The 27,510-nt window shown below is 31.9% G+C and overlaps 2 protein-coding genes across 2 annotated transcripts; one reads left to right on the plus strand and one right to left on the minus strand.

The window, feature by feature from the left end:
• Nucleotides 1–13,219: 13,219 nt before the first annotated feature.
• LCB1 (long-chain base1) lies at nucleotides 13,220–19,604 on the plus strand. Its single transcript, XM_020378574.3, has 13 exons — nucleotides 13,220–13,425; nucleotides 13,528–13,712; nucleotides 13,818–13,912; nucleotides 15,236–15,327; nucleotides 15,822–15,915; nucleotides 16,006–16,078; nucleotides 16,150–16,282; nucleotides 16,574–16,748; nucleotides 17,981–18,121; nucleotides 18,229–18,324; nucleotides 18,637–18,778; nucleotides 18,946–19,073; nucleotides 19,148–19,604. The coding sequence occupies exons 2-13, from the start codon at nucleotides 13,595–13,597 to the stop codon at nucleotides 19,322–19,324; spliced, it is 1,464 nt and encodes a 487-aa protein (XP_020234163.1). The 5' UTR covers nucleotides 13,220–13,425; nucleotides 13,528–13,594; the 3' UTR covers nucleotides 19,325–19,604.
• A 3,115-nt stretch (nucleotides 19,605–22,719) lies between these two features.
• LOC109814220 (uncharacterized) lies at nucleotides 22,720–27,497 on the minus strand. The gene is made up of 2 exons (XM_083063254.1): nucleotides 25,190–27,497; nucleotides 22,720–24,232 (listed from the first exon to the last, which is right to left on the minus strand). The coding sequence occupies exons 1-2, from the start codon at nucleotides 26,082–26,084 to the stop codon at nucleotides 23,739–23,741; spliced, it is 1,389 nt and encodes a 462-aa protein (XP_082919380.1). The 5' UTR covers nucleotides 26,085–27,497; the 3' UTR covers nucleotides 22,720–23,738.
• Between the last annotated feature and the right edge of the window lie 13 nt (nucleotides 27,498–27,510).

Raw genomic sequence — 27,510 nt, forward strand, 5'->3', positions numbered from 1 at the left:
TACGTGATTGAAACGTGGCCTTCATCCGACAAATAATTTTTTGTTATTTTATATCTCTCAACTCAACCTTACCAAACAGCAAACCAAATGACACTATCTCACTCCTCGTGGCTGTGTGGGGGAAGTGAGTTTAGTTATGTATGATCTTGATGGGTGAGGTAGTGACAGGTCATTATTAATCACAACCTTTTCATTATTTTATCATAGTTAACCATTTTAATAGGGGTGTTCATAGGTTTGGTTCCATTCCATAAATCGAATACTTTAACCACACTAATTATGTTCATTTAATTTATTTATTTAAGATTTGATCCCAACCATATCAACAAGACATAACTGTTCCATTGATATGTATCAAGTTTATGTTTCAAAACTAAAATATACAACCCGATCTTTCACTATTTTTTATAGTTTTATTATTTCTTTTTTCTTTTACATTTTTTATTTGTTATACTCATGGTTTAAACTTAGATTTCAAATATTTTAAAATTTTGTATCAAAAATAGATTTTGACTGTTTGAAAACAAAAAGTTACAAGAATTCTTATATTTTAAAAATATTTTATAACTAAATTCTTTGTTCACTCTATATAAATTAGAACAACTATATTCTATATTGAGCATTTTAGAGAGTTTTATTTGATAAAAGTGTTTTTAGAAAAAAATTAATAATAATATCTTACAATATATCATTTTTTTTATTTTTAGATTATATTTTAACATATTTTTGTTAAAAATTATCTAACATTTAAAATTATTTTTATATCACAATGTAAATTATTTATTACAACTTTAAAGGTAAGTTGTATGTTAAAAATTTTATTTTTTCTAATTTTAATTATAATATAATTTATATATTAAAAATATTTATTTATTATAAATCTTAATATATAAAATAAATATTTTTCATACATGTAAATACTATTTAATTATACTATTAAACTAAATAGACCTTAATTTGTTTCTGGTTATTACTAAAGGTGAAACATACCAACCTACTAAAGACTAATGAGGTTCAATTTAATTAATTGAACAGTGCACTACATTATTATAATAAATCTTTTGATACTTATTTTTTATTTTTGTTGACAAAAAAATATAAAAAAATCAAACTTGTTTCAATATCTTCAAAAGTCAAGATATCAATTAAAAATTGAAATTAAAAGTAGTTTATAAGCATTATCTTTCTTTAATTTATCGAAACAATTTTTTATGAACAAAATTATATTAACTCAATTAAAATAGATAATATTTCATACACGATAATCTTAATAACGACTATAAACTTTACGATCAAAACATTAACACTAAAAGAAAGGTTTGGATTATTTGAAGAACCTAAATTACTTTTATCCTTAACATGGACTACAACTTATTCTAGTATATTTAAAAGCATCAAGCATGACTTTAATTAATAATATCCACAAACTTATAAGTACGATAAAAAAACATATTTTAATATAGACATTACAGTAATTATAATGATATTTACAAGACTTACGGTGAACAACACTTATATTTTAATATGGAACTTTCTTAATTGAAGGATTCTTATCAAATAAATTAATATCTAAAAAAATTTTTATAAAAAAAACTTAATCCTTTAAACTATAAGAGGAGGATTATTTAAGTTTCTGATATTGTTAAACAGAAATTACTATAATCGAGAAAATTACAAAGAAGTAAAATGATGATGAATAGTAATAATTTGGGAAAGTAATTTGGTGTATTAATATTTACTATCAGTTGCGGAACTCGAGTGAAGACAAGAATGAGTTTAATTAGAGCAATAGCAGAGTGGCACGTTGAGTGAATGAAAACATTCGATTCATTTCTTTGGAAACAAGGGTAGCTTTTCTTTTATGCTTCGAGTGAGAGTGAGGCTGCACCATTGCTTTCTTTTATTCTCGACCAACCACTTTTTCCTCTCTGCTTTTCTTCTACCCATGTGGACCTTTAAGCTTTAACATCACATGCTCCCACCCCCTTTCCATCACTAACATCATTCCTAATCCTCCTTTTTCAGATCAATCTCACATCTTTCTGCCTCCTTTAGCCCCATCATTCTCTCCCACAACTCTTCACTTTATTAACCTAAATCATCATTAAATAATAAATAATAATAATGCTGTTATAACTATATCTTATATCAATATCTTGATTGCCCAATATCAAAGTCTCATTCACTCTATGCACTGATTTCAATTAGGACGAGCACAGTTAATCTTATAGGCTTTAGATAACTTATGAATCTAAACTCAACTCAATCTAATCATTTTTAATTAAATTTTTTTCGTATTTTAATCAAGTTCAATCTCATACAATTTATTCAAGTTCGTTCATGTATAACTAGTTTTAATTTTCACTAGTACACAATACACATTTTACGTCGGTTATTTTAGGAGTTTTTACGTCAGAAAAACTTTCGACGTTGAAGCGGGAGACATAAATTTATAGCGGAGCGCGAAAACCGACGTAAATTTACGTCGGACATGTCAAGGTCCGACATAAAAAAGTCATAAAAAATAAATAAATAAATAAAAAAGAAAACGAGTGCAAGCAGAACGGGCCGTGCTGCTTGGAGAACGGCCCGTTCTGCTTGGAGAACGGCCCGTTCTGCTCGGAGAACGGCCCGTTCTGCTCGGAGAACGGCCCGTTCTGCTCGGAGAACGGCCCGTTCTGCTCGGAGAACGGCCCGTTCTGCTCGGAGAACGACCCGTTCTCCATGGAAAACGGGCTTGGTCACTTCCTTCTCCAGCTTCAAAAACTCAAAATGCAACACAAACATTATTACGAAAAAAACATCCCAGAAAACACAAACTTGATAGAAGATGCTACCTCATAGAACCTCCCAGAAAAGTCCATGACCAACGCAACCCTCCGAAGAAGAAAAACATCATCACGCGAAGAAAAACAGAATAAGGTGCAGATGAGGAGGACAACCACGATTTGAGGAGGAGGCGGAGGGATGAGGAAGAAAAACAGAAGAAGGTGCACAACACGCGGGAGAAGGAAACCATGAAATTTTTGAAATCTAGCTAGTGCGCGCACACCTTCTTTTAAGCAGGTCCTGTGGGTTATTTACGTCGGACACAATCCATAGCCAACGTAGATGTTAAAATTTACGTCGGACCCTTTGATATTCGACGTAAATAATTTAACAAAATTACGAAACATGTCACCGCGTTTTTATTACGTCGGATATTTGTATATCCGAGGTAAAATGGGTGACGTAGTATCCTAATTTTCCACTAGTGTTTTAAATCCAACTCAATCTAATATGTAGATGTTAAATATTATTATATGTATAATTATATATTTTAACCTAAAAAATATAAAAGTATTTAATGCCTTGATATAACTTTAACTACTATTGTCTAACATGAGGTACAAATATAGGAGTAAAAAAAATCCTGATTTACTCTCTTCTAAAGTTTCAAATTAGCATATATTTATAACAAACTTTTTATTTATTTATTATTTTATAGTTCTCACTATTATTGATTAAGGTGTTCATTTAGTGAGTAACATTGATCAAGCTAACAATTTTATCATTCTTTGCTCTCTACATTGTCTTTTTTTTTATAGATAAAATGTAAATAAAATATATTTTTGTTTATATGAATAGATTTTTTATATATAAATCAGTTAGCTTTTAGCAAGAAAAAAAACAATTTTAAAAAAATAAATTTAATAATTTTAAATAGTTAAATCCAATTAACTTAACTAAATCTAATTTGTGTAATTTCAATTACATTAAATAACAAATTTGTAATAGTTAAGACATATTGAAATGAGAGGGATTCAAAGATTTGTAAAGGTGTGAGACTATGTAATTGAGGATGACTTTTATTTTGTATTACCTATACCAACAAAATGCATCTAATTTTTGGTAGCTTATCACATAAGAACTTCACAATTGAGCGTGTTTGATATTGAGTGATTTAGGGATGAGTAATCTTTTAGAAGGTTTCTTAAAAAGTGTGTAAGTAAGGATAAAATACGCTGAAAATTTTTGTGTTGGTTTGTGAGGGTAATCATTGATCCTAAAGACGACTAGCCATATTAGAAAGAGTTATCCATGGAAGGTTTTGGCCGATGAAGGGTCCTAACCAACAAAGAATTGTGTGAAATGTCATCATGTTAAGTGTCATGAAGTGAAGTCATTGAGACGTCAAATTTAATGGGTTTACAAATGATATTAGAGTCTAGTTCTCTCTCAGTGTAGTGTGGTTTGAGGACAAATCAAGTGGAAGTTGATGAGTTTGTAACAACTTGGACACACTGAAATGAGAGAGATTTAGAGATTTGTACATGTAAGACTACTAATAAGATGCATTAGCTCATCACATAAAAATTTCACAGTTAAACGTGCTTGATTTGAAGCGATTTAGGTATGAATGACCTTCTAAAAAAAATTTCAAAAAGTGTGTGAATGAGGATAAAGTACATTAAAAAGTATTGTATTAGTTTATAAGGATAGCCATTGATCCTAAAGGCGACCGAGAATATTAAAAAGAGCTATCTAAAAAGAGTTCTGACCGATAAAAGATTCTAATTAATGAGAAATTATGTGAAATGTCATTATATAAAGTGTTATATAAAAAATTTAGACTAACTCAAACCAAACCAACACGTAAAGAATTTTGTAATTTTTTTGTATGATTTCAAATAGAAATTTGATTCCATTACATAATCATCGAATGTGACCCAACCCCCTCTTAGCAACCCAAATAAAAAAAAAAAGTAATATAATTTTGTGTTTTGCTGTAATATCCTGTTTTGGATAAAATGCTATATATGCCTCCAAATTAAGTATCTTCTCCCTCTTGCTTTGGACATTTTATCTTAAAAGCATGGAGTTGGAGACACAACATGTGCATCATTGGAAGCTTTCATCATTAGTGTGCGTCAATATGGTGTTGAAGGCATACCTAGATAAGTACCTACATAGATGACATTTAGGAGTTAGGACAATAACTAGGGGCACTTGATTATTGGGTATTTGGTGAAGCCTGGCTCCTTATGAAAGATCTCTTAATTTTTTACTAGATGCAAACAAACTCCAACGGGTGTTTGACCAAATCAACAATAATTTGTAGGGTTCTTTTCACTCAATATACGTCGAGAAGCACAATTAAGCATCGTTTGCGGTGGAAAATATTAAAAGTAATTCAAATAAAGATTATCTAGAACGTTTTTAGTCACCTATTCCATAAAAAATCAAAGCGTGTTTAGACTAAATAATTGAAATTCAACATTCTTGTGTGAATTATAACTCATACGATATACAAGTCTACAGGTCTACCTAAATATGACAGCTCAATATGGTCCATTAATTATTTAATTTTGACGAACACTTTTTAATGCAATTAAAAACTTAATAAATAAACATGGTAAGTAAATATAGGTGTTTTTTAGTCAGTATAATCCTATTAATAATTACAATTTTTTTTTCTGCTTTCACGAATTTACATAAAAATTTTGGAAACAAGATTTTTTTTTATAAACTGTTGAAAATAAAATAAAATGTGAAAATAATATAATACTTTATAAATATAATATATTAATTAAAATAAAATATAAAAACCAAAGATACCCTAATAAGGAAAAGATTAATTAGTTTTGGTTAAATACCTCTTTTGGTCCCTTACAATGTTTTTTTGTTTCAATTTAGTCCCACTTTAATTTTTGTTCTCAATTTGGTCCCCAATAATTTAAATTAGTGCAATTTGGGACTTCCGTCCAAATGATTTAGATGGAGTTAACTGTTGACCACCTGGCATCTACGTGGATGCGCACGTGGACGCCAAATTCCGGAAAAAAACCTGAAACCAGAACGGCCCGTTCTGAAACCAGAACGGGCCGTTCTGCTCTTAGAACGGGCCGTTCTGAATTCAGAACGGCCCGCTCCAGAACGCCATGCTTTTTATTGTATTTTTTATTTATTATATATTTTATTATATATTTTTTATTATCAATAAAAAATACAATAAATTAATATTCATTTATGAATAAAACTAAAAAAAAATTAAATAAGATAAGACCTTTCAAAATATTTCTTTGATTTGAATTTATCCAGTTCAAAATTTTGACTAAAATGCCGCAATGTATTTCAAAAATTGAAAATAAAATTCAGGGTTTAAGGGTACCTCCTCAAAAACAGGTTGTTATTGTTGGGGTACATCGTCAATGACTTCAAGGAAAAATACTGTTTCGTTTTATCCTTGTGTACAGTGTCAATTTGGTAGTAAGTAGTTCACTCCGGTTTGACTAACAATGAAATAAAACTTGTTACCATTGTCCTTAGTGATACACTGCATCATCCTGAATGATATACTGTATAGCTCAAATGTTTAGCAATTGAAGTTATTAATCCTCATTAACAATATTACCAAATCTAGTGTTTGAAATGCTTTGTATTTTGATTTTTTTGTGCACGAAATTTTGAACCAGAACAGTCCGTTCTGGTTACACTGTTGGTGTGTTAATTTTGGACCTGGAACGACCCGTTCCAGTTGCAAATTTTACACACCAATAGTGTAACCAGAACGGGCCGTTCTGGTTCCAGGTGTATTCAAGTATTTTTTTATCCACCTACGTGGCATCTATGTGGCATCTACGTGGCATCCACCTGGCATCCACGTGACCACCAGTTAACTCCGTTTAAATCATTTAGACGGAAGTCTCAAATTGGAACGATTTAAATTATTGGGGACCAAATTAATACATAAAATTAAAGTGAGACTAAATTGAAACAAAAAAATATTGTAAATGATCAAAAGAGGTATTTAACCATTAGTTTTTGTGTAACTTGTTTTTTTTCTTCTTTCTCGGAGACCAAGTGAATTTATTGATGAGAGAAAGAAGCCCAATAATTTCTAGCTTTTTTGTGTAACTAGTTTTTTTCGCTTGAGGACATAATCGAGCTTCCTCGTTTTTGTTTGTTGGCCCATAACTGGACGATTGTTTGATGGGTATTTACATTTCCGGCCCATTATTGTATATGAGTTTCCTACGAACTGTATTTACATTTTGACATTTTTACACCCCTATTCACTAGATACAAACTTCTATTTTCCTTTTCTAAAATATTATTTTTCCTTCTCGAATTGATATATGTTGTTCCGTACAGTAGCTTCCGAAATTATATTTTAACAAGTTACACAATTTTAAAAAATAATTTTCAAAGTTATGTTTTAACAACTTATACATAGTTCCGAAAATTGTTTTTTTAGAATAATATATACCAATTTCGAAAATAGTTTCAAAATGGAACTATACTTTAACAAATTACACATTGTTCTAGAAACAACTCTTTGAAATTAATATATATTATTATGAAAAGCAATATCTAAAACTTTAAATTCATAAACATATACCAATATGGGCATGTTGTTTTATCATTGAATTTCGTTGAACGAAAAAAATACACATTTCAAATCATCAAACTAAAAAGTAATATTTTTTATCTTTTTCGTTAAACGTGATTTTGTAAGTTTTCGTGAAATCAAACACACTATGTGTTTAAAAAACAAAAACAAAAACAAAAAAATCCAATTGAGTAATGCGTAACACATGTTGACATTTTTCAAACGAAATTCAATGAAATTCAAGAGGGTTATAACTACACATCACACATGTTTACTTGGGGGCGATAGAGATAAATCAAAGTATGATATATATGGAGTATGTTGAAATTCACAAAAGAATAAGAGTAACACCTGAGATAATCTTTTAAACATTATATTTGTTGTTTATAAAAATCTTGCAGTGTTAAATATCTTGAAATAAAATGTAAAACATGTAGACATTGACACACCTTGTAGCGTAATATTGTATAAAGGAAAACCTACATTATCAAGCAAATTTCTTAAAAGCATATCCATTATTAACATGAAAATTGTATTATCATGTAATTAAGATTTAAAGAATAATGAATATGAAAGTGAATATGAGAGTCTAAAATTAGGGTTTTTATAATAAAAAAAAATGATAATGTAAATATATAACTTAAAGTATAATAAACATGGGTAAAAAAATAGATTTTATAAAGATATATTTAGTAATAAAAATTACAAATAAAAAGAGCAAAATATAATAAATAGGAAGTATCGATAGCAAAAGCATTGCATAAAAGAGGACAAAAAGTGGAGCCACATAAAGGTGGACAAAAAAAACAAATAAAATGGACCTAAAGATACATTTAAGAGAATTATGATTCATACCCTCCTATTTTACTATTTAAACTCTTCACTTTTTAAAAATTTTATTGCTTGACAAAAAAACAAATAAAATGGACTCAAAGATACATTTAAGGGAATTATGATTTGTATCCTCCTATTTTACTATTTAAATTCTTCACTTTTTAAAAATTTTATTACTTGACAAAAATACCTATGACATTTGACACCATCACAAATTTACAATACAATGAGAATAATTTTTTATTGTACAACAATACATGTGTTTCTTATGTCCTTTTAGTCAAAATAATAATTATTTTTTACCAAGATAAACTTAAACAAAGAGTTTATCTCATAAGATTGATCTTCAGTCTTCTCCTTCGAGGTTGGAATGAATCTGATCGATTCCTTATTTTAGAATAGTGTTAATATCTACAAAAACACTCCAACGATCAATTTAGTTTAGATGTCCTGTATAATTTCTCTTTTTCTTTATATGACGCGTACCTCTTTTTTGTATTAACTACATCTGTCCATTTTCTTTAATTTTGTAACTGTTACAATTATTGTGTGTTAAGTCCACATGTTGACACATGAACTTGGTATATGAACTTATTATATCATCTTGACAATATAAATGTTCGATGTCATCAATGCGACAATAACAAAATATATGGTCAAACTTACGTTATCCAACGAAATTGGTGTATAAGTGTATGACCAAAATTACATTGTCGACGAGGTTAATACAATAATAATTATACTAAGCGCATTTTGATGTCAAACAAAGAATATAACCTTATAATCATTAGTGACGACTATCCAGAATCAAAGAGTTTGATCCAAAAGCACATGTTACATAATCTTAACCGATCAACATATAATATGCATTCAAGTTTTGCATTTTACATACAAAAAATATATTTAATTACATGTCATATAAAAATTAGTTTAAGATTACTTAATTTTTCCTCTCACACACCTTCGTACAAAAATATTATTTTAAAAGTGGTAAGCCAAGTTTTTTGATCAAGAATAATCATTAATGAAATCAGTAAATACTTTATACTAATAAGATTAAAAGAAATATTATCTTAAATTATAATCCAATAAGATCTTATAACTTGTAAGCAGATACGGAGGTGAGACCATATATAAGGGATTAACAAAATTAAAATTTATCCATCATATATATAAATGTTAAAATTATGAAAAAAATATTTATAATTATTTATTTTTAAATAAATGAAAAATATATAATAAAAATATATTTATATAAAAATATAAATTAAATATTAAAAAAATAATTGTATAAATGTCATTTTACATCCTATCAATGTTTGTTTTAAGATATTAACTTTTCTAAAGATTAGATAATGGTGTAACATCTTATATAATGTTCACAAACTTACTTGATTTACAAATATTAATAAATATTTTTTAATTTTAAATTAATTATAATCAAATCATTTTAATATTGATTTATAGCTTTTAAAATAGTAAGAATGATTTACACACGAAAAAAATGTTAAAGCGTAAACTAAATGATCCAGTACTTTGTTTATATGGAAAAAAAATATAATATCTCCGTAATAAAATTATATAAAAAAATATTTGCATAAAAGAATAGTGTCATTATCTTACAATGAGACTATAAAAGAATAATTAAATATATTTACTTCTATAATAACAACCCACTATAATCCTTACACTTAACAATTCAATAAAAGAAAATAAATGACTATTTAATGATAGCATTAGACAGTTAATGGATACTCAATAGTTAACATATATACATACATATTTACAACTAAACATTCGTATACATGGGTATAAAATTATACAATCATCCATATAATTGCAAGTGCAGTTCTAGGTGTGAGTCAAACACAACTACTAGCTACTAACTACTCCAAGGTAACACAAAATATCAACATAACCAACATCACATGGCCTCCAAACAACTTCAATAGTAATTTATCCCTACTTTACTCTCATATTAAGTATGATTATCATAGTTCAATTATATAAAAACACATAAGGATAAATTAGAGTTTAAAGAATCAATATAATTAGTATAGAAATAAAGCAAATATGCAATCAACATGAATTGCTCAACTTATTGTAACACAATGCCAACTTACAACTTTTACATAATACCACATATTTCAACTTATACACCACGTCATTAACTCCATAATTGCAATACAACATAATCATAATTTCACATTTCATATGAACAACACAACATCAACAACTCAAATTTTAACTCAATGATAATATATACAACATAGTAACTATATGTGTTGTCACATATTACAACTAGGAGATCTCCTATAACACAAGTGAGTAGTTTAAGTTATTTGACCTTACCGAACAAATAACCTAACATTTTCAATCCAACTAGGTCAATAGCCAAATGGAATATCAATTCTTAACAATATGGTTTCTTAAGTGTTGTCACTTAAACTATGAAGTCTAGTATTCATATCGAGGTAAAACAACTTGAATGTGGGTCTACCACAACATTAGCTAGCATTACTAAACCACCTATAGGATTAGTCTGCCGGTTACCTTCCAAATACCATGCCTTTCTGACTCTTAGTTAGGAACTTTAATCCTCGACCTTGTACTTTACTTAAATTTTTTGGTCACTTTATACATGTATATTTTGTCCTTGCCTACATACAAATCAACATTGATCACTTATAGTTAATATGTCTTGACCTAGCTCACATACCACATCAACTGAGGTCCTAGAGGAAATAAAAATTTCCACTTTGAAGGCCAACATCCTAAGAAAGGTTTTCAACAAAATTAGGCTCTCGAAGGACCATAACACAATATCTACACAATAAGATATACAACTTCAAAATAATCTTTCCTCTAGTCCTAGGTTGACCAACATAGTACAACTTTCAACACCATGTATAAATGCTTAAAGTATTCTTAACATTCATCATCTCAACAACATAACAACATCATGCATAAAAAATATTCAACACAACTACACAATCACACAACATACACTCAACTCAACTTCCAACTTTCAACCCTCGATCATCTTTAGATATCTTCATATATCATATATATAGAATAAACAACATTTAGTACTAATTGTATGCAATAGACAACTTAGTCAGCTCACATTAATCACTTCATAAGGTAACCAACAAATTTTTCTAAAGGAGACTAGCGCCTGACTTATCGAGGCAAGGGATCTTATGCCTCACCCATGCTCGATGTTACACAACTCACATTCGACATGAATTAGGGAGAGACCCTTGAAACCTCATGCCCAACATAGTAAGAACCCACGCTTGACCCCAACCAAACAAAGAGACTTGAGTTGATCCATGCCTAATGTCACTCTAATGGCGCCCAACAAAATTCTAATTTGAGACAATTTTCTCTCCTCACACTCGACACCATTCACACTACACTCGATGTAACCAAGTTAGAGACTTCTCTCTAACCCATGTCTGATGCCATCAATCCTACAGTCAACGTGAATAAGACACAAAGCTTCTAACGTGAGTCACGCTCAACGTTATAAAGGTGCTTGAAGCAACATTAGAGTTTTGCGATTATAGAACATAAATTTGCCTTAAGGACTTGAAACTCAACACATTTTCAACATGCAACATATGAATACATACATATATACTCTGCACAACTCAAAAACAATACCATTTCAAACATGCAACTTATAATTCGATCAAATCTCAAATCTTTTTCAACATCTCACAACCTAAAACCCCAACATACAACCTCTCAAATCAACCAACAAAGTCACAAATTTCAAAGGTTCAAACAACACTCAACTCAGGATTCGCTAAACAAACCAACAACTCAACCAAAAACAAAAATCCAACTTTAGTTACCTCTAAAACCTTCAAATCTAGAAGAAGGAGGGAAATAAGAAAGAAGAACATCCAACCACTTTGCATGAATCAAAAAATCATATTCAAGTCCTTTCTGACCTGAATCAACAACCATACAATGCAAATGAGGCACAGGGAAGGATTACCCTCATAAAGAGAAAAGTTGGAGACGAAGAGAACTTACGATTCCAAAGCTTATCTCTATAGTTCATCTCTCTAAGCTTCTAAAGACTTGAACTAGTGAAGTTCAATTATAAACAAAAACCTTATATATTACCTCCACTTAGGGTCAAATTAGACTTGTGTCTAAAAAAAACCCCAAAATTATCTAAACTCATAAAAAAATTTAGATTTCAGAGTTTGTCAACACAAACAATGATTCAACACAATAATGCATAGTTAATAAAATCAATAATACTTAAAAAAAACTTATAATATTACATTTACTAATAAAGTTTAAATAAAATAATATTCTTAATTTTAGAATAAAAAACGTATTAAAAATTTAAAAAACTTAGGGGGCAATGCCCCTAACTCAACATGTACTTATACCTACCCAGTTATAAGAAAGCCTTTCTTTTCATTTCATTGGTTAATTAAAAAAAAAAGTGATAAGAAAGCCTAATATGCGAAAGGTACACATAGGGTCCAATTTGTATTAGTCTATTAGAGGTTTTGGTAGCAGCAGGCCCACAAGATTTTTATTTTATCTTAATACAATGTATAAAAATTACCTCTATGATTTAAAATGTAATTAAAAAAATTATAATATAAGTATTGCCCCATTAATTTATAAATGTGTATTCCCGCAACATAAAATTTCTGGTTATCCTCACTATTTATACTCTCTATTCTACTCACTTCATCATGTCGCACACACATAAAATTCTTATAAATAACACACTCTAATAACAAAATGATAAAGTTATATGTTAGAAATTACAATTTTTTTTGTTTTTTATCAATGTCATAATATATATGATCGATGTATAGCCTTCGTCTTGATTATAAAATATCTAAATTACATTTAAAATTTCAATCCACATCATTTAATGTTGTTATCATATTCCACATCCACGCAGAAGTAGTCTAAAAAGAAAAGAGGCGAAATTTCTGGTGAAAAAGAAAAATAGAAAACGAGTTAAGGAAGAGACGAAGAAGGAGGAAGACTTGGCGTGCGTGATGAGAACCGTTAAGTGATTGGTGTGACGTGGCTTCATCATAGCTCTCGATTGACTATTCATCGAAATTCCTTATTTGCCATTCCTTAATCCTTTCCGTTCTTCTCTTCTCTTCTCTTCTTCTCCTTCGCATCTCCTTCTGAATCTCGCTTCGTTTCTCCCTCCCAATCGCCAGGTGCGTTACGCCGTTTTCTTTGCACGGATCCGACAATTTTCAATCTCAGCGCAATCGATTCGTCGTCGTTTCCAACGTTCACGTCGCTGTTCCGTTTTGCAGTGATTTGAGGCTGCGAATTTTCATGCATGACTGATTCCGAAAGGTTCCTTGCGATTTGGATCGAGATATGGACACTGTGATGGCCTCAGCCGTCATGAATTTCATGAACGCGACGTTGGATTGCGTCAAGTTTGCGTTGGACGCTCCTTCTGCGCGAGCTGTGGTTTTTGGAGTCCATATCGGGGGTAATTTTTCATTTCCTCCATGCAAATTTATTTTTGTTTGCTTTTGATGGATCATAATTATGAATGTAATTAATTCTCTTATTTTATACCTTGTTGTGTTTGAAGGACATTTGTTCATCGAGGTTTTTCTGCTGGTGGTCATACTTTTCTTGCTTTCACAGAAAAGTTACAAGCCTCCTAAAAGGCCATTAACAAACAAGGTTAGTTCAACAGCACTATTTATCTCTTTCTTATGCATTTATATATATATATATATATTAAAGGTTTTATTTATTTATTGAATGTGATTTAGAGCTTTTGGAGCAATTATTGTGTGAAAATTAAGTTGATTATGAAATGTTTTTATTTTTTATTTCCTTGATGTAATCGCTTTTTTTTTTTTTTTTTTTTTTGCCTATTTCTTCTCCAAATTCAAGCAGACTTCACCTTTAAATTGCATGTGAAGTTGTTATCAGTATATTGCGCAGCTGAAAAATGGTTTCCGTTGATGTTTAGATTTTATAATTTATTCAAAAACTTCAATGTAAATAGAGTATTGGACATTCAATTATTGTGGTTTTTAGTAGTCCTATCTAGGGACCTGACATGGGGCATTTCTTATTATTCTTTATGAGGATTTGAAACTCGCAAGGTTAATTAATCTATAGATTTCAGTTTGTGAAGGTTGGAGCTCTCCATGGTTGAATAATACCAGCTCTCTTTATAATTATCCGCACTTGCTTTGTGGATGATTGTTTGTGCTCTTGTAATTTTTTAGAAACATATCCCAAAGTGGATGATTGTTTAGTCTATACTGAAATTCTAGCATAGGAGGTTTATGCTTTTGTAATTGGTATTATGTTGGTAGCTTTGCTGGCAATATTGAGTTGTTCTATGCATATATCTGAAATGTAGCTGAGATGGTATTTTTTGAAGATCTCAAATACTTGATGTGAGAGTTGAAGGTTTTGTTTGTTTCAAACTTTGTTATTGTTTTTTCTAAAGAATAGCTATCTTTTGTACCTGACCTGTAACTCACTGTCTTCTCTCTCTCCCTCGTCTTGTATCTGGTGTTCATTCTAATGAGTGCTTCAGTATGGGCATTTTTTACGCACTTCTTGGTGCTTGAAAATATGATATATGTTATAAAAGAAGATTAATCCATGTTAAGATGGATACTGGGGGATAATGATATGATTCTTGTTTGCTCAGCAATTTGTTCGCTCTGTCTGTGAGCCGTCACTGCTTAAAATATTGAATTCTGTTAAGATATGTATTCAAAATTTAAAATTTTCGGCCTCTTTCTGTATTTAATTTATTATAACTAGTAGAATTTCATTTCTCCCGGTTATTGTGTGGAATCTCAGTAGTTACTGTTATTTTCTATTTTCTAAAGGACTTAATTGCCATATTTTTTGAAGGAATACTTATGACTTAATTCTGCAAGCATATTATTCCATGCTAACTCTTGTACAATGCAATCTGAGATTCAGCATGTTATTGTATTTTGTCATTCTTTTTAATTTTATGATTAATATCTGCAGGAAATTGATGAGTTATGTGAGGAATGGGTTCCAGGACCCCTTATTCCTTCTCTTGATAAAGAGTTGCAGTATGAACCGCCAGTGCTGGAGAGGTGGTTTCTTTTCTTTGGTTGCAGTAACCTTGTTTGTTTTTTTACTTTTAGTGTCTTAAACATTTCTTTGATGAAATCTGGAATTTATCACATTGTTTTATGCTTGTCAAATTCACTGCCATGGTTACATTTTTCGTGACTTGGATTCATGAAATTTTTTGAGGGAGAAATCTAGTGCTTTGGTAAGGGTTCCACCTTGTGAATTGTGACATGGTGATCTTTGGTCTTTATTGTCTTTATAGTGGTCTTGGGTTATAGCAACAGAAACAACCTCTCTTTTCAGCTCACTGGTTTAAGGTTTCAATATAAGAGTAAGACCCTATCCAAATCCACTATAACGAGAGGCTTGGGACTGAATAACCCTCTAGACTTGTAAAATTCTTGCCTTTTTTTCGTTTGAAAAGTATGTATATTTAACAAAGCCTTCCGTATGATTTAATGCCTCCCTTATACTTTTCAAAGTCAAAGATAAAATAATGTGTTTTTGTATGCAGTGCTGCTGGGCCACATACCATAGTTAATGGAAAAGAAGTTGTTAATTTTGCTTCAGCAAACTATCTTGGTTTTATTGGTCATCCAAAGCTACTTGTAAGGAAATGGTCTCCATATCCCTAATAAATTCCTTTTTTTTGGAGCACTGGGTTGATGCACTTAATTTATGCTTACTCTTTCTTGTAGGACTCATGTTCTTCTGCTTTAGCGAAATATGGTGTTGGTTCTTGTGGTCCCCGTGGGTTTTATGGGACAATTGGTAAGATTCAATCTTAAAGATTGTTTTTGAGGCAATGCTTTTGTTTCTTATGATACTTTTCCTATGCCCAGATGTCCACCTTGACTGTGAAACAAGGATAGCAAAGTTTTTAGGAACCCCTGATTCAATTCTGTACTCTTATGGACTTTCCACCATGTTCAGTGCAATTCCTGCTTTCTCTAAGAAAGGAGATATAATTGTAGCGTAAGTATGCATAAGTTTGTCTTAAATATATATTATGATGTAATATTCAGTTTTTCCACAATTTTTTTGGTCTCATAACATTTATTTATATTTTATAGTGGGCACTGACATCACATAAAATTATTTTCTTTGGTTTCATATCATTGCTTATGCTTCTATATTATAATGGTATAAAGAACAAACTGAATCATTTCTCCATTTAGTTGCTCACTTGGTACCAGCTGATCAACAGAGGCTGTGTTAATGTAAATTCTGAATTTATGATGTTCTGTAAGTTTTTATTTTTTACAGGGATGAAGGAGTCCACTGGGGAATACAGAATGGCCTTTATCTTTCTAGAAGCACAGTGGTGTATTTTAAGCACAATGACATGGACTCTTTAAGAGAAACTCTAGAGAAAATTACTACCAAATACAAGCGGACCAAGAATTTGAGGCGTTATATTGTTATTGAAGCTGTCTACCAGGTAAGTCTTGTCTATCATGCATACGATAGATTAGCTTTACACTTCTACATTGTGCTTATAGAGGAGTTCTAGCATCACAACCTTTAGCTTTAAAACAAGCAGCAGTTTGAATTGCTTGCTGCTTCTTGCAACCGGTAATATTGGTAATTTTTTTCTGTATGGACTACCAGTGCTGCTGAAATAGTAGGGCAGTCAACAAATGCAAATCGAAGATAATTATGATGGATTGGAATTTGAAATAAACTTCCAGCCTTAAAAGTGGCATTCCCGTGGTTTGTTTTTATATAATTATCCAATGAACTTGTAATTATTTGGGCATTCAAAAGGACACAAATCTATATGCTTGAAAGTACTTATAAATCTGATACATGCTTTAATGGATGCACTTGTGTGCCTTTATTATCATTCTTATGTAGTATGGATGTGTAAATAACTAACTCCTATAAATGTAAGCTTTTAGATCAATACACGTGATCAATTTTATATCTTTAATGCGCTACTTCATGCAAGAGCCCCATAGGCTTAAAGTGTGAATAATGCGTATGCTGCCTTCTGTGCCTTTTTTTAAAATTTGACTATTTAGAAAAAAAAATCGGGGAACATGATTGGTGAAGGCTTGAAGATCGACTCTCCTAAAAACATAAGTTGTTAAAGTGAAGGCTAATGATGGATTTTAAATCTCTTAAGAGAAATAATCTTGTAATTGCTGCTAAGTGCTGAACAACCTTTCTGCCTCTTTTTCATTTATTTTCTAAATTTTGTTTTATTCATATTGTTTTTAAAAGAGTCAACATGATGTTGCAAATCAGCAAAATGTGTGTTGCTTTGGTTTTCTTAACCATTCTAAATTTTAAGTTCTTGTTGGAATGCCGCCTTAATTGTGGTCTCTCCTAACCTGTCTTAATTACAGTCTCTTTGGGCTGCACTGTATCCTCAACCTCCATCACCTTCATTGCTTGGTGCAAGCGGGTGTGTTTTGTCCCATATTGCTTAGTGATATGGCCTAAGTAGTTCTTATGACTTGGACTTGGTGTTTTGTCCCATATATGTCAGTGATATGGCCCAAGTATTTCTTATAAGCTGGTTTTGTTGGATTTAGTTAGGCCTGGCCCAACTTTTGAGAGTTATTTTTTCTGTATTAGGATCTGTCTATACTCATGCCTTGCCTACATGATAACAAGAATTGCTTGACTGATACCTGTTTATATCTTTTTCACTGTAATATTTTTCAGAATTCTGGCCAAATAGCACCCTTGGATGAGATCATTAAATTGAAGGAAAAACATCGTTTTCGTGTTTTGCTGGATGAGAGCAACTCATTGGGTGTGCTTGGAAGTTCTGGAAGAGGTCTCACTGAATACTATGGAGTTCCGGTATGTATTGAATTTCTTTGTTTGAGTGTGATATGCTCACACTACATGCAAGTTTTCATATATTCAAACTAGTATTGCTGTTTGTGATTTATGGTTACGTGTTGCAGGCTGAGAAGATAGACATTATAACTGCCTCAATGGGACATGCATTGGCTACAGAAGGAGGATTCTGCACCGGAAATGCAAGAGTTATAGATCACCAGGTAAGGAAGTTTCATATCATATGTGATATATATTATATAATATAACGAATAAGGCAATAACCATCTACGAGTAATGTTAGGTTTCTTAGTATAATTAAAAAAGAAATTTGTAAATGGTGAAATTTAAGAATTTATTCTCATGGAAAAATTTTCATTTTATTTACTTTTCACCACTTATTCCTGAGTTTATTGGTGTTAACTGTAAAAGTTGCGTGATGGAGAGTTGTGCTGTCACTAATTTATTGTTTGATGATGGGAATTATTTCTCATCCATTTTCCATTCTCTTATATCTCTATTTTCAACCTTGGCAGCGATTGAGTAGCTCTGGTTACGTATTTTCTGCTTCTTTACCCCCTTATCTTGCAAGCGCTGCAATTACTGCTATTGATGTCCTGGAGGAAAATCCCAATCTAATAACAAAGCTGAAGAGCAATATTACGTTGTTAAGGAAAGGTGGGCTTTGATCTCACTGTTGGATTCCTAAATGGAATTGTAGTGGCCACTCAGCTTGTGTTTGAATTGTTGTTTATTTGTGTTTGTTTTTCACTCGTGTAAACAAAAAATTTATTTATTTGTTTTTGTTAAGCACTATGATTTGAGATACACTCGTGCCACTGCAGGATTGTCAAAAATACCAGGCATCACAATTGCAAGTAACCCAGAGTCGCCCATTGTTTATTTAAGATTAGAGAAATCAACTGGTTCCATGAAAGATGACCTAAATCTGCTTGAAAATATAGCCGAACGGGTAATGGATGGTGCTTGTTAATGTTTAATTTCATGGTTTCAATTTTGATTGTACTTAATATTGTGTATTCGCAGGTTTTGAAAGAAGAATCTGTATTTGTGGTGACTTCCAAAAGATCAACATTGGACAAATGCCGTTTGCCTGTAGGAATTAGATTGTTTGTTTCTGCAGGGCATTCAGAGTCTGATCTGCTCAAGGCATCTGAATCATTGAAAAAGGTTGCAGCATCAGTCCTGGGTGGTCATAATTGAACGCTCTACACCTTTCTTTTGCATCTTACTATGTACCGAAACATAAGTTCTATTCCATGTTTAGGTGAGCAATTTTGAAATCCAGGCAATAGATATAGTCCTGTAGTTCGTAACTTGTGTAGTATTTTCTGTTCTAGTTTAGGGTAACAGTCTTTTGCGCGTGTTGCTCATTGGTTGTCTAAAGTCGTAGAATAAATATTTAATGTTTCTTTTCTTGAGCTGGGGAATATGTCTATGAATTACATTGATATCAAAAGTATCAATATTACATTTTTCATTAGTTTAGCTGTTCCACAGTAAAGCTGGCGAAGGTCCTTACCATTGAATACGCAGTCAAAGTTGTTTTCCTTTTATAATAGTTAAACTTGTCTTATTCGTAATGTCTTCTTTCCAATCCAATTTGCTTATGTTTCTAGTTGCACTTAACACCCCCCCTCTCTTATTTAAACCTATTAACTATTAACATGAAAGCTATAATAATTACTATATAAATTTGAAACATTTCAAGAGTTAAAGCCTAATATACTGTTATTGCATGTTGAAAATGAGTATATTAGCAATTTTACCTAGAAGTTATAACAGAAAAGCATAACATATGAAATTTCTACCGATTTGAGCCAAGGATAATTTGTGAGATGAATTGGGGTGGTGACTCTAATATTGCATCGGCCACAGCTTTACATAACTAGTGCGCATTGTTTTACCATTTTTTATTTGAGCTCACTCAAGCGATAAGAATAATTGTTCTGGATCTAATCAATGGGTTCAGAACTGCACGGTTAATTTGTGTTGACCCGACGACATGCATAAAGTACAAATGTTCCCGGAAGTGCTTCACTTGGTACAACACTGCTGGAAAATCAGATGCAATATGATACTGCATACATATTAGGGTTTCCAAAATATTCTTTATTGATCCCCTGTATTCCACGGGTAATACTGATGTGGGGATTATGCGTTCCTCACCTCGCATTGTTATTCACCTACAGCGAAATCCTATAATTAAGCCACTTAAGCTACATTAGGTATGCTATTTCCTCTATATACTATATTATTCTGCTGGAATAAACATTAATTTGAGAATTAAAGTACTCATGCAGATATTCCTACTGCATGCGGTTACAACCGGTGGAGCAACAAAGAACTTCATTGTTTGTGCTCAGCATCAATATAAGGTTGGCAGAACAACAGCAACAACAATAACATGAAAGGAAAGGAAAAATGCTAAGCAAGGGAAAAAAAATTACATATTGATATCTTAAAAATGAAGTACAAAATTGTTTCTCAAATACTGGATAAAATTTAAAGAGTCACATATTACATAATGGCGTATCCCGATTCAGATCATTTAGCTTATTTAAGTGAAGGTTTACTTTTAACTAATTCTCTAATCAGATTGTGGTCAACGCAAACACAATCAAGAAAAGGCAATTAGGTAGATTTTCCTGATTTTTTTTCAACTACATTACTGGTATTAAGATTTTCATCGTTTTTTTTTTCTATTTTTTTGCATTAGTCCTCTAACAATGAAATTTTCAAGGTTTAGTCCTTTCACCAAAGGAAATTATTCTTCGTTCAGGTAGAAGTTCCTTGAAGAGTTTATGTGGAAAATTGCAAGTGGATATAGGGTTAAAGTAACTTTTAGAAGGTCATATATTGAATATGTTACGGCACTGAAAACAGAAACAAATTTAGTTATCCACTTAAACTCTTTCTTCAGATTATTAAGTTCATTGAGTTGTGTGAATACCTTAATGGCACAACAATAATGGGTCTCGCAAACTAATGTGATATGAGAAAATAGCTTCAGCACATGACCATGCATGTTGTCTGACCGTGACCAACGGCAGCAAAGTTTGAGAAGGTAAGGACTAATTCAACGATTTCTTGATCACATCTGACATCTCCTTGTGCAGAGAGAACATAAATGATGTTCAGCTCAAAAATGACTGAGAGAAGGAACAATGGGAAAGGTAGTGGAGCTTCATGCTAGTAGCTAGTATAGTAATGCCATATTAAGTGGGCAAAGTTTGATACAATAAAAGAGTCGCACATAATTAAGGTAGGGAATTTTCTTGGCTTTCACTGGTAGTGGTGAGACTAACCATCATCAACACATCATAGTACAATTAAAGTTTTTCTGGGATCATAGTTCACTTTCACTACGACCAATATCACTGTGGGTTAAGGTACGGGGTTGATGTATATAACATGGTATGGTAGACAGTCTCTTGGTTTCCTCAAGTATATATAACACGGTAGACACTCTCTAGACATGATACAAATGTTAAGGTTAATTATCTTTCAATTTTTGGTATGATTGCTCTAATAACATACTTTTGTTTCCTAAACTATATTTTAAATAAGGATAATATCACTTATTTAGTGCCTTGGCGTGGTTCCTTGAAAATCATACTTGGTGAAGCTCACGATGCTTAATTTAATCAAATGCACCTCACAATAATTTTGCTATCCAATGGTAGTTAGTTGAAAAATGTTTGTCAAACCAACGGAAAGTAGGATAATAAAGATTATTTTAGTGAGGGTTACGAAGATTATGTGTCGAGCGAGACGAATGAATCTTTTTGAAGAGTATAATTAATGATTATTGCGAGTTTGCGAGGCACACACACCCTTGTTGACTTAAAGGTTTGGTGACATGCGGCCATCAACTACGATAAGTGGTTTCTTTATTCTGGCCTTAGAAGAATATTGACACGCAAATATGTTTTGATAATATTGTTTTATATCGATTGTCAAATGCTAGATACTTACCAAACTAAATGTTTTTTTTTTTTTGAAAGTTACCAAACTAAATGTTATTATAGTTGGTTTCATTTTCAAATTTTCGTTGCTAGAACCAAATCTTTCCAACAAAAAAATGGAAATGCTTATCACCTGAAAATGACCTCGTGAATGCTGAATCATCTGTAACAGGAAATTGCACATAATGCAGTTTATCCTGAGTTGTATTTATAACTTTTTTGTAATTTTTTAATTAAGATCGTTGCGGCTAAGAAATATTGGTGATAATAAGGATTTTTCGTGGTTTTATTTATAGCAATGATCTGAAAGAATTTTTTTTTCACATTTATAGCATTTTTCATCATAATTCATAAAATTCGTCGAATATAAATCACTCACCATAAATTTTTAGATGGTTTTTAGTGGTGTGAAAAGGGGAAAGGAAACCAAAAAGACGTAGAAAGAAATTGTGATTAAGAGGAATTTTATGAAAACTTAGTCTTTAACTTGGTGTCGCGTGATCCTTGTAATCGACCTCAACTAATTAACAGATAAAACTTTTGTTAGTGTTGTTATTAAACATTTTTCATCATGGTGCCGCTTTGCAATATTCTTTCACATGGACCAGTAAATAGAATGTTGGCAGAAAGTTGAAAGAGAATGGAAAAAAGTATAATATACTGCATCCCGTTCTCTTCTGAAAACCAAAACTAAGTGCTTAGCCACCAAAGAAAGAAAAATATGTTAAGAGTAGAAAAGAAGATACAAAAAGTATTATGACTAGTTAGTCAGTGTTAAACTCTCCACAATTAACAATAAAGTCAGCCATATATATGATCCTCTTTCTGTGTGTTCTCTATATTCGAACATAGGACTGATTCATTAAGCCCCTATAGATGCAGAAGATGCAACTCTGGTGATGAATGAGATACCAAACATGCTTCCAAATGAAGGTATTGGGAAAAACCCAAGTCCCATATCGACTAGAGATTAGGCAATTGAATAGTATATAAGTGGAAAGCAACCCTCACCTTACAAGCCGGTTTTGTAGGGTTGAGTTAGGCTTAATCCACTATTCTAACATGGTATCAGAGCCATTTAGATCCACTTTACATGGGCCACCCACCATTGATGCATGTGCCATAGGCATGAGGGGGTGTATTGGGAAAAAACCCAAGTCCTGCCTATCCTAGATCATTAAAAAGGGCCACCCACCATTTATCCACGTACCAAGCACTATTAACCCAAGTCACATATCGACTAGAGATTAGGCAATTGAATAGTATATAAGTGGAAAGCAACCCTCACCTTACAAGCCGGTTTTGTAGGGTTGAGTTAGGCTTAATCCACTATTCTAACAGAAGGTTATGTATGAGCGCAGCAAATCCATACTCATGTTTGAATGGACTTAGATCCTCTCCAGTTACCGCACGATGCATTGAGGAGGGCGAGGCAGTCCAAATGAAGCACACCTAGACTCTATCTTTTTCTCTCCTCGTTGCAGATGTGGAAACTAGAAAGAGACCAAAGGGTATTTGAACAAGGAGAAAGTTAATTGTCAGAGACAAGACAACTAGACTCAATTATGCCTCCTTTGCTGTGAGATTTATATATTTTTTTGGTAACCATGATATTGATATGAAGTATTCATAATTTTCTTTGTCATGAGCTATGACACTATGTCTTGAGACTTTTCTGAACCATCTAAGACTATTTCAAATAGATCAGCCTCAGACTCATCAAAATCCAAGACTAGAGTATTATTCCCATTGGGGTGGTTTCCTTTGTTTGCAGATCTGTTAAGCCACTGAGAATCAATCCTTCCCATGGAGAAGAGCTCCTTGCTGTCATCATAGCCAAGGGTGGCACCAGGGGAATTTACAAGTGGGGCTACGAAGCATGGATTTGGTGTTCTTTGTGCATTTGCAGGTGCATATTTGAATGCACTTTGTCCAAAATTGACCAAAACCAAAATGTCTATATTTGCAGCCAAAGTTGGACACAGTGGAGTGGCAAATTCCTCTGACTGGCAGTGAATGACATGCACCAACTCTGAGTCCAATGTGAAGAAAACCTTTTTGTGCCTCGGATCAAATCCGCACCCAATTACCCTATCCCTTCCTACCCATTGTGCCTTCTCAGACTCCGTCACAAGTTTCATTCCTGTGAAACCAAGTCTCACATTTAAATGTGTTGAAAGGAACATAAATAAATCGGCATTAATTGAAACTATATCTGTGAAAAGTGAGTGATTCTTGCATAAATACTATAACTATAAAGTACTACCAATTTAAAACTAAAGATAAATTAAAAAATAATGAAGCTGAAGCCCTGCAAAATTTATTTGAGTATTATCTTAACTTTTTGATTGGTTGTAAAATTGTTAGACGGAAATATGAATATACAAATTAAAATCAGACAAAACTTAAACACTTCCTCATATACTTTTACTAAAGTGAAATTCAAATTTCGACCAAAGAACAACACAAAAAATATCTAAAATATTTCACCCAAGTTTTGTCGTTTAAAATCATTATAACATAACTAACATAATACTGCCTTTATTTACCAGTAACTAAAACCGATATGTTCTACTCTAAGTACGCAATGTGGACTGTGAAACACCTCATGTGGGCCTTTGATGTTGATGTTTTTGGTGAGAATTAGAAATGTGTCTTTAGTTGGGTCAAGCTGTTCTCTTTCTAAACATCAGCAGAGAGGCAAAACTTTATGATCAGCGAATTTTAAATGTATAATTCACTTATCAGTATTCAGTATCACCACCTAATGAGTGATGACCCTATCCTCCATTCCACAAATTTTAACCTATAGGAAATGGAATGGCCTTAAAAACTTTCTTTGCTCAAATGGTAAATGAAATGAACATGGGGTAAAATGTATCTTAGTCCCTCTATTTTGGCCAAAATTAAACTTAGTTTTTATACTCTAAAAACAATGATTTTGATCTACATAAAGTTTCCTAAAGAGAGACAAAATCACTAATTATCTAAATGTACTAACGTTTTTAAAATATAGAGACTAAGACTAATTTAATCCAAAATTGAGTAACTTCAAATATTTTACACCAAACAATAAGACAAGGGTAGGTAATTTAGTTACCTTCAAGAAAAACAGAACCATTGGAGTTGAACCCAATGCTGCGAGGGTAGCTACCTGGAACTCTCAAAGGAACACCCCCTCCAGCTGTTAACCCCAATGAGAACATCACAGATCCACTCTTTCCACCACCCTCATTACGATCAAGTTTCACATCTTCAACCATGTCCAAATCACCTACACCATTTGAACCATCTTCAACAAGGAGTTTTGTCTTCTCCCCTTCTCTCTTTCCAACCGATTCATGATCACCAACACGTGAACACAAGATGGTAATTTCAAAATAGGCCTCTTGTGGGAAAGCATGGTTCCCCAAAGCAGGGCCAGGAAGAGGTAGAGAAGTCCTAATGACAGAAGCAACAATCATGGAAGAAGAGTTGTTTGTGTGAAGAACCTTTTTCAATTTCAACCCAGGATTGAGCCTAATCTTCTGCATATATTCAGCTGATCCATTACACACTTCCCAGCTAATCTCAGCCTCAGATTCTCTTCCATTTTCACCAGCTGCACATGCTCCTAAAAGGGTTGCTGTTGATCTCTTTGAAGGAGTTGCCATGTTGCTTTTGTAGTTGGTAAAAGCAAATCTAGACCACCCATTTTCCACAGCATCAACTACAAGGTAGGGGTGATCATCCCAGTTAAACAAATGTCCTCTTCTAGATACCCCATTGTGGAACACATAAAAGTTGTTGCCTTTGTTTTTGCTCTTGTGATCAAATTGGTGATGAAGTTTTGCAATTCCTGCTTGGAGGGCCTCCATTCTGGTCAAGCTATTGGCTTCCACAAAGTTTCTATGCTCTTTCTTGTGGTGGCACCAACGCCACATGAAAACCAGCAAAAGGGTTGAAACACATCCCAAGGAGGCTGCCACCACCGCAACATGTATCACTTGGCCCATCTCTGATTTTTTCAGGTTCTTTCTTCTGCTTTCTTTTCCTTCTCAATTTCTTATGCATAGAATATTGTTCTAGCTAGGAAGGATGGGGTTTGGACTTTGGATGAGTGATGATAAAGGAAGAAAAGGAATGAAAGGAAGGGGAAAATGATAAGGGGGCAATGAGGTATGGCATTGGTGAGCATGGACTAAGACTAGTTCAATCAAAGCATGCAACAAGAGGTGTTATGTTACCTTATTGATCCAAAGTCCAATCTATTGTAACATGATGGATAGATAAACATATAGTTAAATATTCCAAAAAAATCTTTAAATTTATGTGTATGAAAGAATGTACGTGAGTTAGGTTAATTTTTTAATTAATTATAAATTTAAATATGTTTTAGATTTGGTGATTCTTTAAATATATAAAATAAATAGTGAGTTTTAATTTTGATCCAGAAAATTTTTTCTTTATTTTTCATCTTCTTAAATTTGTAAATATTGTTTATGATCCTTATAAAGAGAATAAAAATTGATTTTAATTTCTATAAAATATTTTTATTTGTTTTTTATCTCTCCAAAATTTAAAGTCATTATTTTTAAGTCCTTAATAATCATTTTTAGATAAATAAATAATATTTATTTCATAAATTTATAATTTATTTTAAAATATCACATATTAATATAATATTACGAACAATTGTAGTTAACATCTTAAATAACTACTTAATTTTTTAGAGAATGAAAAGCAATGTTTTCTTTTTACAAAATGACCAAAATCAAATTTTTTTAATTTTGTAAATACCAAACGTTAACACATTTAAACTTTAATTATAATATCTTAAAATATTAGTCTTTCACTTTGCACTAAAGATACACATGCTATGCTGGAAAGAAGGAAAAAAAAATTGAAGGTGAAGTGTCATATAAGGTTGAGTTTCCCTTGGAGTATGAATTCTTTGTCAGTATCTTTTAATTTAGTTTTATGAGAACCGACAAACACTTCTCATTTGTGAGCAATGAACGCGTTTGTTGATTTATTTTGTTTTGTATAGTTTTCAAAGGAGGGAGAAACTATTAGAGTTGTTGTGCTTTCCATTTCATGCACTTTACTAGTGGAGGCCAAATCGTCATCAGCAGATATGATTTTCCATTAATCATATCATAAACGAAATTAATATATCTGTTGCTTTCTTTTTCTTGCTAATCTTGCTCTTGGCATAACGTTTTCAATCTTTCTCTATCTGATTCAGAGCAAAGCTCCAAATGCAAATTTGGTGCTTTTACTGAACTTTTTGGGTCCTCCCACTATCTCTGCACCTCCAAAAAGTAATTAATAAACAATTAAGGTTGTGAAAGTTTACAAGTGGCCATGGCACTCTGGAATAGAATAATAGCATTAAGACAATATATTAAAGAAGAAGAAAAAAAAATACAGTTTTGTCTT

The sequence above is a fragment of the Cajanus cajan genome, chromosome 9, assembly GCF_000230855.2.
Source record: "Cajanus cajan strain Asha chromosome 9, NIPB_CcT2T_4, whole genome shotgun sequence".
NCBI classification, from domain to species: Eukaryota; Viridiplantae; Streptophyta; class Magnoliopsida; order Fabales; family Fabaceae; genus Cajanus; species Cajanus cajan.